Source organism: Cibotium barometz, chromosome 10, assembly GCF_041138505.1.
Source record: "Cibotium barometz isolate CiBa-2024 chromosome 10, ASM4113850v1, whole genome shotgun sequence".
NCBI lineage: Eukaryota > Viridiplantae > Streptophyta > Polypodiopsida > Cyatheales > Cibotiaceae > Cibotium > Cibotium barometz.
The window spans coordinates 29,376,557-29,389,994 of record NC_141055.1 but is presented as its reverse complement, the minus strand read 5'-3'; the positions used below and the strand labels follow the sequence as shown (position 1 = coordinate 29,389,994).

At 43.8% G+C, this 13,438-nt stretch overlaps 1 protein-coding gene across 1 annotated transcript in view; it reads right to left on the bottom strand.

Annotated features, from left to right (window-relative positions):
* Positions 1 to 3,153: 3,153 nt before the first annotated feature.
* BSH (transcription regulatory protein SNF5, putative (BSH)) overlaps positions 3,154 to 13,438 on the bottom strand; it is a 45,693-nt gene continuing 35,408 nt past the window's right edge. The window contains exons 3-11 of the mRNA XM_086803932.1: positions 10,866 to 10,960; positions 10,694 to 10,765; positions 10,380 to 10,427; positions 10,191 to 10,274; positions 4,176 to 4,214; positions 3,986 to 4,074; positions 3,816 to 3,875; positions 3,605 to 3,700; positions 3,154 to 3,466 (exon numbers count right to left, since the gene is read on the bottom strand). Of these exons, the coding sequence (XP_086660058.1) occupies positions 3,400 to 3,466; positions 3,605 to 3,700; positions 3,816 to 3,875; positions 3,986 to 4,074; positions 4,176 to 4,214; positions 10,191 to 10,274; positions 10,380 to 10,427; positions 10,694 to 10,765; positions 10,866 to 10,960 (650 nt within the window). The 3' untranslated portion in view covers positions 3,154 to 3,399. The remainder of the gene's footprint in view (positions 3,467 to 3,604; positions 3,701 to 3,815; positions 3,876 to 3,985; positions 4,075 to 4,175; positions 4,215 to 10,190; positions 10,275 to 10,379; positions 10,428 to 10,693; positions 10,766 to 10,865; positions 10,961 to 13,438) is intronic.

Sequence of the window (13,438 nt, the reverse complement as noted above, 5' to 3'; positions counted from 1 at the left end):
TATAAAGGTATTTTGGTGTTTTTGCCTCTAATTTGGTGTTTGAGCATGGAAGAATGCTTGTATTTGAGAAGGATTACTATGTTGGGATTTGTGAATCCTATGGTTCTTTGCACTTGGGCAAAGAGCGTGTGTGGAGGTGCATGCTTGTCAAGATGATGGTAAGTGAGATGGTGGACTCAATGGAGTTCATATGTGTGTGCATCAAGAAGCAGATGCACTTGTGGATGTTGCTCAAGAACATGAGCAACTTGGTGGAAGTCCTCAAGCTTTCACAATGCTTATGCACCTTGGTTCCTTATGAGAAACTACAACTGAAAGCACCCTTAAAATGGTTGCATGCAAGCACAAAGCATGCATATCTTGGAGCTCAATTGAGAGCTCACAAAGGGCCACACTAATAGCTGATTAGATCTTGGAAAGAGATTTGCAGTAAATGAAGAACCTACAAGTATGGCTCATTGGGGAGCTTATGGTGACCATATTAATGGTTGGCTAATCTCATGAAGAGGGTTCAGTCAAGGCAACAAGGCAACCAACATCAGGGCTAGCATCATGCACACAGAGAGAGAAGCGTGTGAATCTCACCAGTGTGGCAAAGAGAGGTGGCGATAACATGCCCTTGCACATATGTGCATGCAAGAGAACATTTTCATTTCCCTCTCTCTAAAAGAAGAGTTGGTGACTTTGGCTGCAGCAAAGTTGCCAGTAAAGCGATGGTCACATCTGAATCAACAACCAAGGCATGGTCGTAGAGTCCGTGCACTACAAAAGCAGGTGAACAAGAGAGGGCGATGTAGTCTCCACACTGTGCACAAAGAGCAAGAGTATCGCTGATAATACTGGTAGTAGTCGACAAAGAAGGGAGTTCTCTCTCACACGACAGAGTCGAAAGCATCTAGGGGAGGTGACAACAATCGATGGGTTACAGAGGCACGACCTTCACACACAGCAACGCCAAAAGCAATCTTAGGCCTACAATAAGCTCTGGCTTTGGCAAAGACTCTTGAAGAGCATCGGTCTACAGATGCAACTTTCTACTGTGCTAAGGGTTTAAGTGTTGCCAAGAGGTACAAGAGTGATGATGGTGGCTATGGTGTTGCTAACGTACTACATGCAGTGTGGAGGAGAGATATGCAGAGAAGGCAATGGATGGATAAGGACCACCCACCCACAGCTCGTGCAGCTTCACTGAAATGAGAACGTCTGGCGCCCGTCGACACGACCAGCAGAGATACAGATTTAAAAAAAAAAAACTAAGGTCTTGACTTGAATCTTTAAATTGATGTGTGGTGTAAGGAAACCCAAATTAAGCCCTTGCTCATATGCAACTTATGAAAATGCTTGGCTGAGTGAGCCATAAATCAATAAAGCGGCAAATTATGTCCATGCAAGACACACAGAGCTATAAAAAATAATGTAGTGGATGAATTTCTTACACGGGTTCGTTGCCCAGAGTCAAAATGTTTTGTAATTAGATTTTCACCCAATGTATGATGATGGATAACCATACTCAAGCTCCAAAATCTTAAAACGAGAAGTGTATTCATCTATGGTATGAGGATTGCCCTGCTCGAGCTCACCGATCCTCAAAATGGTTGTCATGATGTGTGCATAAGTGATGCATGCATGAGGGACATGCGCATGGGTTGATTCTCACCCGAACTTCTATGTTCAAATTAAACTCAGTGGTTCCGCTGGAGCAAGTGGCCTCAAAATGGACTCGATGTCTAAGATGGTAAACACACGCACACATGTTCGTTTGATGGACACTCCAATGTACCATTGAGAGGGAGTGTTGAGAGATCGCAATTGCGGTTAGCAATGCTACATTGATATAGGTGATAGGTGATAGATGAGTTGTGAAACGCCTCGATTAAGAGAGGGTGTTGAGAGATGTAATCATGTGTGTATGTGGAAAAGCACCCTAGAGATGCAAGATATTGTGATGGTAAGATAAGAATGCTACATGTAATATTGTATGGTGTGTGAGTATTGACCAAAAGAGTGAAAAAGAGAGCGCCACATGAATGATGATGTGTAAAGTAAGATAAAGCTAGAAGACCTATATCATTGTATGGTTCATTTGTAATATGCAATAAAATTGAGTGTTGAGTGTGCAATTTCTCTCTTACTAAGTTCTTAGTGTGGTTTAATCTACCTTAATTATATTGCTTAATCTATGTCTATTACCATGATCAATCCCATTTTAGGATTGTTACCAGTTTCTTGTAACCTGCTTGGTTAAAGTAAACACCCTCATTGTAAATGTGATTTATACAAGTTGGATTAGAATTCTCTTCATATAGTTTAGATGAGTGGAAAGAGAATTCCCGCCCGAAGATGGTAATTTCCTTGCATCTTGAGCAATTACATAGAAGTTAAAATTCTTGAGAAAATTTAAATGATGATAATTATACACTAAATGTTGAAAGTGCATTAATTAATGAAAGCTAATGTGGTAAAACTCTCTCATGTAGCTAGTTTCATACAATTTTTTTCCTTTTCCATGGTTCAATATTCATCATGGGTATTCCTTATACCTTTTTGGTCTCACAAATCCTCTCAGTTCTTTGAAGATGCTAATATTTCTTTCTTTCTCTCCATTATAAGCTTCACCTTCAATTGATTAACAATTTATTCTTGCCTTTTGTAGACCTTTCAACCAAGAGCTGCTTTTTTTCTATCCAAGTCATCAATCAAGAACGACCATGGCAATCTTTCCTAGTTGGATGATGAAAATACACCCTCTTTTAAATTGTGGCATTATTCCTCTAACATTGGTGTAGACCTTCAAATGGCACTCAAGGTCCTTGCCAACAATCATGCCTCCAAAATGAAGCCAATTCATAATTAATTCACTAATTATCTTTGATAACATCCTCTCACTTTTACAATTTGATTAATAGTCTTTGAATAGCTAATAGCCAAACAAATTTGTTCCTTATTTTCCTTGATTTTCATGTGTACTTTACGCAACGTGATGCTTCACCATACAAATATGTTGCTCTCTATAGTGAGCAAGTATCACATACAACCTGCAAATTTGCTTTAGCATGCTTTCCACGTGAGGACATAAAATACCCCTTAAGGTTAAGACTGGTTAAATGTAATTCTCCACATTGCTTACCAACACAATGCCAACATCTTTTACGCTTTTGGTCGCATCAAGAAGGAATATTAACTGATCTAAGTCATCTAAAAACTCATGCAAGTCAATTTCTCACCTCCAATTGGATGGAGTTGCATAGATCAAGCCTGCCTCAAAATGTTCATACAATCGAGTGCATGAAACACCTTGTAAATTTGGTCCTAGTCATTTCTACATAGCCATCTTGGAAGTGATATTTTCACCTTTTGATGGACACTTTGGAGCTCAAGGATAGATGCAAGCTATAAAAATCATCTTTCTCCTCGTGAATAACGATTCACATAAGGGTCATCTTTGTCCTCTTGCCGCTTCTTAAGGCTGCATTTTCAAACCCCACAAATCCCCCCCCCCCCCCGAAACCAACAAAGAAAACAAAGGAAAAAAGGTTTTATCTTTCACCCTCCTCTCTTGTAAGTTGTAGCAAAAATTGATGTATTTGAGCTTGGGTATCCATACCGTGCATTACGCTCCTCTCGTGCCTCCAAGGCCTCCACTTCTTCTCTTGTCAGAATCTCCACTACAGGCTCAAACAAGTCCCATTCGTTTCTTTTCCTATCGATGCAGGCCCACATAACGTAGTTGATATTTAGTTGTCTTCGTTTCTGAGTCCACATAATGTTACAGATTCAAGCTTTTCAATCAGCATGCACTAAATGAGAACAATCACCTCACAGCACTACTCTTGCTGCTCGATCGTTTCATGAGCTCAAAGGCAGACACCGCCTTGCTGCAACCAGAATAAAGCTTTCGTTACGTCCATGTTTTAGTGGAGACAGGCATGCCAGGGCATAGAAAAGTGAACACCATAGAACAAAGACAAAGACAGACTACACCTACCTTGACTGAGAAAAGTCTAGAGCCCAATCCCGACGTGATTTTTTGCTGATGCGAGTCTCCCTTCCAGAAGATACACTGTGAACAGCAAGCTATTGAACAGGAAGAGATCAACACACTCACAAACAAGAAAGAATATCTGCAAATCTCAAAGAAATGACAAATGCATATATTTCAACTTTACTAAACTCACCTCATATAGCTGTTCTCGTATTGCCAAAGCAATCGCAGGCTGTTGTAAAAGAAGCGAGTGCTTAAAAATCTCTCTCTCTCTCTCTCTCTCTCTCTCTCTCTCTCTCTCTCTCTCTCTTCACACGTGCCTGCTTGCCTGCTCTCTCCCCCTCGCGCACGTGAGCCCCGCCTGAGTCTCACCTAACTGCCACTTTCTGCTGCTCGCACGCCTGAGCCTCGTCACACTGGGCCTGGTGCAGGGCACAACCAGGCCATAGCAGTCATCTCCATGCTGTGTCCCGCCCTGTAACAAGACTGTGGTATGTTGGGAGAGCCAGGCCAACAAACACTGACCATCACCACAATGCCGAGGAAACTCACCTACGCAAGTGCCCTCGCCACACTGACCAAGCCATTGACCAGTCACAGCTTGAGCTCGTGGGAGGTGTTTCTCTTAGCAGAGATTGACAAGCTACGAGAAGAAAACGAAGCCTTGAAGAAGCAGCTCAGCAAAGTTGAGGCCAGGGTGGCCACTCTCGAGGGCAAGCCTGACCCAGTTCAAGAAGTTCAGGAGCGGATCCAAGAAGCCAAGGAGGAGTTCATTGACGCCACCAAAGGTATGCAACAACACATGAAATTAGATGTTATTTCCACCATCAAGGAAGAAAAACTTCAAGTGTCAGTTGCCCGAGACATTCGGGTAGGGGGACTCCCACAGGGTTGGGACAAGCAAGAGGTAAGGGAGCAAATCGAGATTGATGCAGATCACTACATCCCTGATACGGACATCTAGAAGAGAAGAATCAGCAGGGTTCTCCTCTCCATCGACATAGGCAATCCATATCTCATTACCCCGAAAGGGGGACGGGCCGTCCTATGCTATGAAACCAAGAAGGACAAGATCAAGGTTTTGCGACAATCCAAGGCACCAAGCTGTGGCTAGCAGACGAGCTTACACCTATGCAGCTCAAAAACAAAAGTGCAGAACTTGCTAAAGTTCGAGAAGCCCGCCAAGCTAGAAAGTGGGCTGTCTACTGCGAAGGAAGAGCAATAATTGAAGACTTCCGGAAGCCTAAACCCCACCAACTGGCTCTCTCCTACATACCACAAGCATTTCATATTACACATGGTAGTTGACCCTTAGCTTTTTATTTTTATTTTCAATGTTCATGCTTATGCGCACTTGCACCTAAGTGCACCCCGAAGTGGATTGTAATGATTGTGATGTCATTCTTTTGGGCCCATACGCCTTCAAGGCATTCCGCGGATGTTAATCTGACTTTCTTTCCTTCTTTCTTTCTCTCTCTCTCTCTCTCATTGGGGTGCGGTGTGCGATTGGACAGATCCGCACCTCATCCCACCAGTTGAGAGTGGAGACAGCCAGATATGTGCCAAGAGCAACTGCACCAAAGGACAAGACATGCCAGCTTTGCCATACAGAGGCTGAGACAGAGGCTCATTATATATGCAGATGCCCAGTATACTATGAGATCACGGGACGTTCCACTGCCTCTTCCGAGAGGGATTTGGATCACTCTCTAGGATCCTGGATTTTCCAGACCAAAGATGCCCTAGGGCTCTTTCTTCTGGAGCTCCCCTGCCCAAGGACCAACACAGAGAGCTCTCACTGACTTCTTCCAAACTACACCGAGAGCAGATCCACCCACTCCCCCCGACCTCCAGGCTGATGTAGGAGCCTGGCCAAGAAGAGTGACATTATGATTAGACAGAGCCGCAAAGCCCGACGTCCCCGACAAAGTGGCCGCTGCCCACGCTCACGTCACCTCAGGAGGATCAAAGCCATCATTTCCCACCACCGTGTCACTTTCTCCCGCCGCCTCGGCCTCACTACATTGGGTACCATGTTGCAGCGCCCTATGCGAGATATTCTTGGCTGATGCGAGAGCTTGAGGCTCTTTGTTTTTTTTTACAGATATTTTCTTTTAGTTTTACTTTCAGTACCATGATGATGTATTCCATGGACACGATGTAGCATTTTGGTCTCATTGGTAATTTTGGCCTTTTGAAGACATTAATACAACTTTCTTTCTTTCTCTCTCTCTCACACACACACTGAGATATGAAAGAAATTCCATTGCCTCTTTAGAGAGGGATTTGCCTCCCTTTCATAGGTGCACTACAAAGGTCAGAGACGCTTGGGTATGCACCTGATAGATAGAGCTGCATCATCCTACAGAGACCTTGATGTGGCTACATTCAGAGAGGCAGGACCTGTTAGATTCTATTCGGACTTTCATTACAGATTACTTTAGCTCATATCAGATGACCGTGACAGACACACAGTCGCAGCGGCGGAGGCGGCACTAGAGGTGTGGACGTCTGAAACTGTAAATGTTCTTGTGAAAAGGGTGGTTCTTCAATAAGCTCCAGGATAAAGAGGGAATCTTTTTTGAAGGAAAAGGTGATAATGAACCAGAATGAAAGGCGGCTATGCTCAGGACTAGGCCCAAGGGCCATCTCTTTTTTGGCATTGTGAAGTTTTGTTGCAGTGCCACGTCAGCATCAGTACATCCATTCCAATCATTGATGCGTCTGTACTGGTCTTGCAGATCTACTGATTACGGACATGTACCTATTGCTATTGGTGTAACGATTGCCGTTGGTGTTGGTGGTGTACTAACCTCTGGTGGTGTTGGCGTACCGATCCTTCAGGCACATATCTATGACCAGTGATGTACCATTCAAGACACATACCATTCCCTTAGATGTACTAATTGCTAGGGGGCTACCGATTCCCAGCAGCGCACCATTTGCAAGCCAATCTTGGCACATGCTGAACATGGGAACTACCAATTGCCAGCGATGCAATAACCTTGGGGCATTTTGACATCCAAACATTCCAACTTCTTTTTTGCTCTCATATCAGTCCATTAATTTGGCATGGCATTTGCTTAAAAGGTTGTGTACAGACATACCACTCACATGGATTTGTCTGTACAGATCCCAGCTTTTGTATGGAGCCTAATAGTGTTGCATTGATGTAAAGATATCCAGGAGCTACATAATTGGTTTATTGTTAATTCTCTCAAAAAAAATCTCTATCAGTCATTCTGTTTCTAGACGGTTTAGAAAAAAAGGTGGAAAACAAAACAGCAGCGCCGTGAGAAGGGAAGGCAAAAGACCATTGCGGCAGGAGAGAGAAGGGGGACATACGGCCACCCTAGCGAGGGCTCTACCCCTATTGAGAATTTTTTCTACCAGTGTTCCTTTCTAGATAGTCTATATCCACCTCTTTACAACCAAATCGGCTACGAAGGCCATCCAGGGTCTCAAGAATGGCGAGACAAAATATCACAAGGCCCTGAAATCGGTTGTGAGACCCTCGCACTGATCCTACCCCAACTTTTTAATGATTTCTTCACCAAGCCCTACCCTAAGATTGGTAAGAGAACCATCATACACGTCTGCAAGGCAGGGGGCCCAATGAATCCACAAAATTAAAAGGCAATTACAATTGGTCATCTCATGATCAAGATTTTTGGATCAACACTGAGGGCATATTTGAGAGGGTGGACAAAACGCCAAGAGTCTGAGCTGTGGGCCCAGGCCCCACACCCACTCTACACTGGACCATTTCTTCACATTTACAGCCATCATTGAGAAGGTGAAACATAGAGAACAAAAATTACAGTGACAGAAGAAGGACCGATAAGTGGCATAAGAACCCACAAACCAAGAAGGAAGCCCCCAAATAGGCTAAAAAAACCAGATAACCTGTAACTGTCTTAAGAATTACAGGAGATCCTACATGAATAACAAAAAGAGCTAGGCAACCAAGTGATTGGGATATGAATATGAAGGAATGTCCAATCCAAAAAGAAAACTAGGACATAACCCTTACACAACATGCAAAGGACCTAAACAGGGCACCAAACCCTTAAAAGAAAACAAGGGCATAACCATTACACACTATGCAGATAGAGTGAATTATATATAATTTCCTTATATTTGTGTATTCCAATTAATAGCTTTTACGTAGGCCTTTGAGACAGTTTCACACCTGGAACACAACCATGCTTTATGAGACAGTCACTCGCCACATATGCAGATTTGATAGATCAAATAGGTAGCGAGTGTTCTACCCTAGTCAATACACTATCCCCATGAAGACAATGCAGCATTACCATGACAAACAGCAGAGGGATTGCAAAATCATCTAGATGCACTACATTCCTTGTAAGTTGGATGGGGAAAATGCGGAAGTGTCAATCTCACAAAAACCAAGTTCATGGTTTTTCATACAAGATTTGGGGGCTCCAGAACAACACTTCCACGTTCAGCACTCAGGCTGTGGGGAAAGCTTGGGGAAAGTGAAAGAATACACATGCTTAGGCATGGTGTTCACAGGCCCAATTTTTCATAAAAAACCAAAACACAAGATTTGAAAAGGGGATAAGCATCTCTTGCACGCTTAAAGAAGCAATGTTGTCAGGCACATTTCCATCAGTTTCAAAACAAATCCCTCCTCTGACTCATTGGTCACAGCCATACATGGAGCACCTTTTTGGGTGCTGACATCACATCACTAGATTGGACCACAATAGAGAGGTTTCACGTCATGATGTTCTCCCCTCTTATTCCCAGCAACCCTCTTATCCCACCCCACATCATTCTAGCACAGTTGGAAGTCTGCCTGCTCCACACAAACACCACAATGAGCAGGCAGCCATTTCCATAATTGGCTCTCTATGCACTTGGCTTCCAAGAGCTCCTCCCTGTATTGTGCAGGTGGTTGCGGCACCTAAGACTGTAGTTGCAATGGACATCCCATTGCTTAGGATTATTGTATCCAACTCAAAGGCACTCCCTCAGCATAATCTCATCCAGCATCTAGATGGTTCCACTAAAAAGTGGAGAACACATGGCGACCTGGGCAGTCTTTCGCCTATCAAGAGATGGGACAGCTCGCAAGGTGTTACATCTATAGCATAGTATATGGCTGATACTCTATGGGCCAGAGGGAAAAAGCATGGGTTAGCAGTTGGCTAATTAATAATTCCCTAAAATCAAGGTTTCAATAAGGCACGAAATGTATATAAGTGACTAGAATGTGCACATAACCGTGTGTTGAGCCAACCATGTGTAAGTCTAGATCTAGAATCATGAGGCAATTTATGGACTGCCGATCTTTTTTTTCTGTGCTACTGTGTATAGTATGAGACACATACAGTGGTAGTCTAATTGCGAGGTGGGTGGGTTTACATCATGCTCAGGTGCTTCTTCACCGGTATAACCCTCCCGGGCTCGGGGGTGGTCCATGGTTGGGTGGTAAGTCCACTAACGGACTTTCCTACAGTTATCCATTTGTATGTGTGCATGAGTTTTGTCCTTTGGATGCAGGTCAATTGGGACATGGTTATGTGTAGGTGTAACATTTGGTATTAGAACCGGGCTGTGTCAAAAGCAGAGCTATGGCATGCCTGTCTCGCATTCATGGTAATCAAAAGGCATGCTTTTTGTTGATTTGCAAAGCTCCAAAAAGATTCAATTGGCTCTCCTGATTCTCAAGTTAGAGAAGAGAGAATGCTGACGAGTGGAATCCAAGCAGAATTGTTACCACAGACAAAGGCTAACAGCACCGGAGAAGCTTGACAGATGGGACATGTGAGTTAGTTATTTTCATCATGCGGGATAAAAATGCAGCTCTTCCATTCCACCCCCATAGCTCTTCACAACTTACTTTGATTATGTTCCTCTCCCATAGCTCCTCAAAGGTCAAAAGCACACTGTTGTTTTGTCTGTAAGCAGTTAATTCGGGAATGGCTTTTTTGTGCTGCTGCCGCTTTTTGTCACAGGCCTTGTGATGATGTCAACCTTAATTTGATTATGTCGATGTGACTTGCCAGTTTTTCAATTCACCTTGCTGTAGAGAAGATCGGCAGGTAGCAATTTTCCCGTGAAAAGAAGAGGCATGCATGCAATCAAACTATAACAATTTATAATTATCACCTCTTTTTTCTCTCAACCAAAATAAAACTTTTGTGCTGAGCATTTTAGACTGGTCAAGGCTGCTCACCCCAACTTCAGGATCCTCAAGTTCAAGATCCTTGCAAAGACACCTGGCAAACTCTTCTGGATCACTGTCAAGGTTTCCAAGATCCTACACATATCAAAATGAAAAAAGGAAAAAAATGAACAAACTGCAGTGGACAGAAGGCTTACATATCATTTTATTTTTTTAGCAGGAAAAATAAATAAAACTTACCCATAAAAACTGATCACGAATTACAGTGCTGTTCACTCTCAAATCTAGCTGCAAACACGAAGGCCTAATTTTAAAAATGAACTACACCATTCTTAAAAAGCAAGCTATTTGAAAACAGGGCAGGTTATCGAAGATTCTAGAACTTGTCCGCAGTTGTATAGGCGAACTGGTAAGATTGCCAGTTCCCCCTATCAGCCGAGGGATACCTTTCCACCCCCTGTAGGTCGAGCCTAGAGAGGAGCCTATCGTCAACTGAATAGCAGGATCTCTACCCGCGGGGAAAAAATATATATTCTAGAACTTGCAGGATTCACCTTCAAGCAATGAACTCTCTCTCCCGTTGTCATCTCTAGACCTTCGTAGCAGCGGAACTCATTGACCTGTGTCTGGTCACAACAAGATCAAAAGCTTGGAAACATCCCTGCAATGCTTTTTACAACCTTGATTTGAAGATGAAAAATTTATCAAGTTTTTTAAATGATTTACCTGGATTGATTGGGCAATAAGTGGTATGAATGCCATAGGTAGATTCAGATCCTTAACCGTGCGCTTTGCAAAAGCGGTTATTTCAAAATCAGGATCTACACTTAAAAAATAATCATCAATCCCTCTCTCTCTCTCTCTCTCTCTCTCTCTCTCTCTCTCTCTCGTAGAGCCCTCATTCAGGATCCAAAACCTAACTGAAACCCAAAACAAAACCAACTTAGCTTTTGAGGTGAATGTATCTCTACTAGCCAATTAGTTGGATTTTTTCTTTTTTTTTATGTTTTCTTTTTCTTGACCATAGATTTGGCTCAAGACCTTCATGGTCTTCATGTTATGTATTTGGTCTCATATGTCATTTTGGCCTTTTGCAGACATTAATCTCTCTCTCTCTCTCTCTCTCTCTCTCTCTCTCTCTCTTTCTTTTCTCTGGCCTCTCGTAGACGTTAATATATCTTTCTTTCTTTCTTTCTTTCTTTTCTCTCTCTCTCTCTCTCTTTTGGGCTTGTGTGCTTCGCCGTACCCGGCGTCCCCATCCCACGGGACACCAACAGCGATCCTTCCATCAGTTCCAGATCCAAAACATGCTCCACTGCCACCACACCACCTTCCCACATATCGTGACAAAAGGGAACCTCTCAGTCATACTCAGTAACCCCATGCTCGACATGCTTGAGAGAGGTGTACCCTCTACTGGAGGATGATGTGCCCCACATGCTTCATATTCTCATGTACTCCATGATGAGAGTCTGTTGTACTAGTGGTTATACCCCACGTACTTCCCCATGACGATCCTTGTATCAGCCTCTATTTTCAGAGAACGATGTCATTTGTACTTGTTTTGTTTTTCTATTCCATGATGAGACATACCATGGATAGCATAGTATCACTTTGGTCTCATAGACCCATTGGGTCTTTGGGAGACGTTTAACGTAACTTTCTTTCTCTCTCTCCTGTTCGCTAGAGGAAAACTATCTTTGCAGATGCCCACTGTACTATGAGATACAAGGGAGGTTTCATTGCCTCTTCAGGGAGGGATTTGGGCTACTGTCTTGGATCATTGATTTCCCAGACTAGCAAGACCTGGGACTCTTACCTGATGGAGCTACGCCGCCACAGAGATCAGCTATGCAAAGAGGCATAGAGGCAGACCCCAGATACCTCACAGCGCACCATCACGAGTTTCTTTCATCCGACCTAGGATGGAGGTCCTTGCCGACGACCATAAGATAACCCTGAACCGGATGCCCCTACTTGACGGACTAGGCAGCGCACACTGACAGCACATGTGCCACCCTGCATTAAAGGTGTCACCGTGTCTCAGGTGCAGCAAGCTAGACGGCCGAGACCCACTAGTCCGAGAGGAGATGCTCCACCCCACAGCTTCAGACCCAAGAGAACCTCCAGAGGTACAGGAATGCCCCTCCACAGGTAGTGGATGTGGAGAGGCTCTACACACTCATAGATGTCGAGGACTCACTTGGATCCCCTCACATTGTACTACTGTACCATTGTACCAGTGGCACTTACAGGGCTGTTGTTTCTTCTCGCAGCTCTAGTTGTTTAATCATGTTTTTTTTCCATGATTTTGTCACTTCATGGACACATTGCAACACTTTTGGTCTCATAGACCCTTTGGTCTTTTGTAGACGTTAATAGAACATTCTCTCTCTCTCTCTCTCTCTCTCTCTCTCTCTCTCTCTCAAATGCCTAAGTTTTCCTCCATCTGGTTCCTTCCTCTTCCAATTAAGCATAGCCCCATCACATAGGCTTGCAGGTTCCTTCAAATCTACCTTGACCATATTGCTAACTGTCTCTTCCTTCATCTCTGCCTTTACTGTGACAATTTTCTCTGCCTTGGACTTTGGTTGACTTTCTAGGATCATGACTTGATCTTCAAGTTTGTGAACCTGTCCCTTCAGCCATGTGATCTGTTTAAACCTTAAGAAGATATGTAGGCAACTCGTTTGAGCAAGTCGTGGGGGGTATTCCCGGTGTGGCCAAAGCTGCCGCGAAGCTGAGTTTTCTCGGCGTTTGTTGCCCGTGTGAACTGCCTTTTGAACTAATTGAAACATCTGAAAACCTTATGGATAAGGTTTTGGTTGGACTGACTCGTGAGAGATAAGGTTACTCAATTTTTTAATGTTGAAGGTCGGCGTTCTGCTTTCTCAGCAGTTGGGGCAGCTGCTATGGTGCTTTCAGCCTGTTGTTGCTGGGCACAGGTAGGTTCGTTGCTTGACCTGGCTCTGGCCGTCTGTGTTCAAGTGGCAGGCCTGGCTGACTGAGAGAATGGCTCGTGGAGCCCGTGTGGGGAGTCGGTCGCAGTGCTAAGATCAGAAGAATGAGCTGAGAGAGGCCGCCAGAACATATCAAGTCAGAGGTCACTTATGAAGTCGAGGAAAGCGAACTACTGCAATCAAAGGCACTGCAGGTTCAAGTAGGAGGTTTGCCCAAAGGCTGGTACATGGGTGAAGACTCAGGTATTCAACTACGTGAAGCTGTACAAGTGACTGATTGGAAGATAATACGAAAAGTCTCACGACAAGGTAATCATGCAGCAGTCACCTTCTTCACCT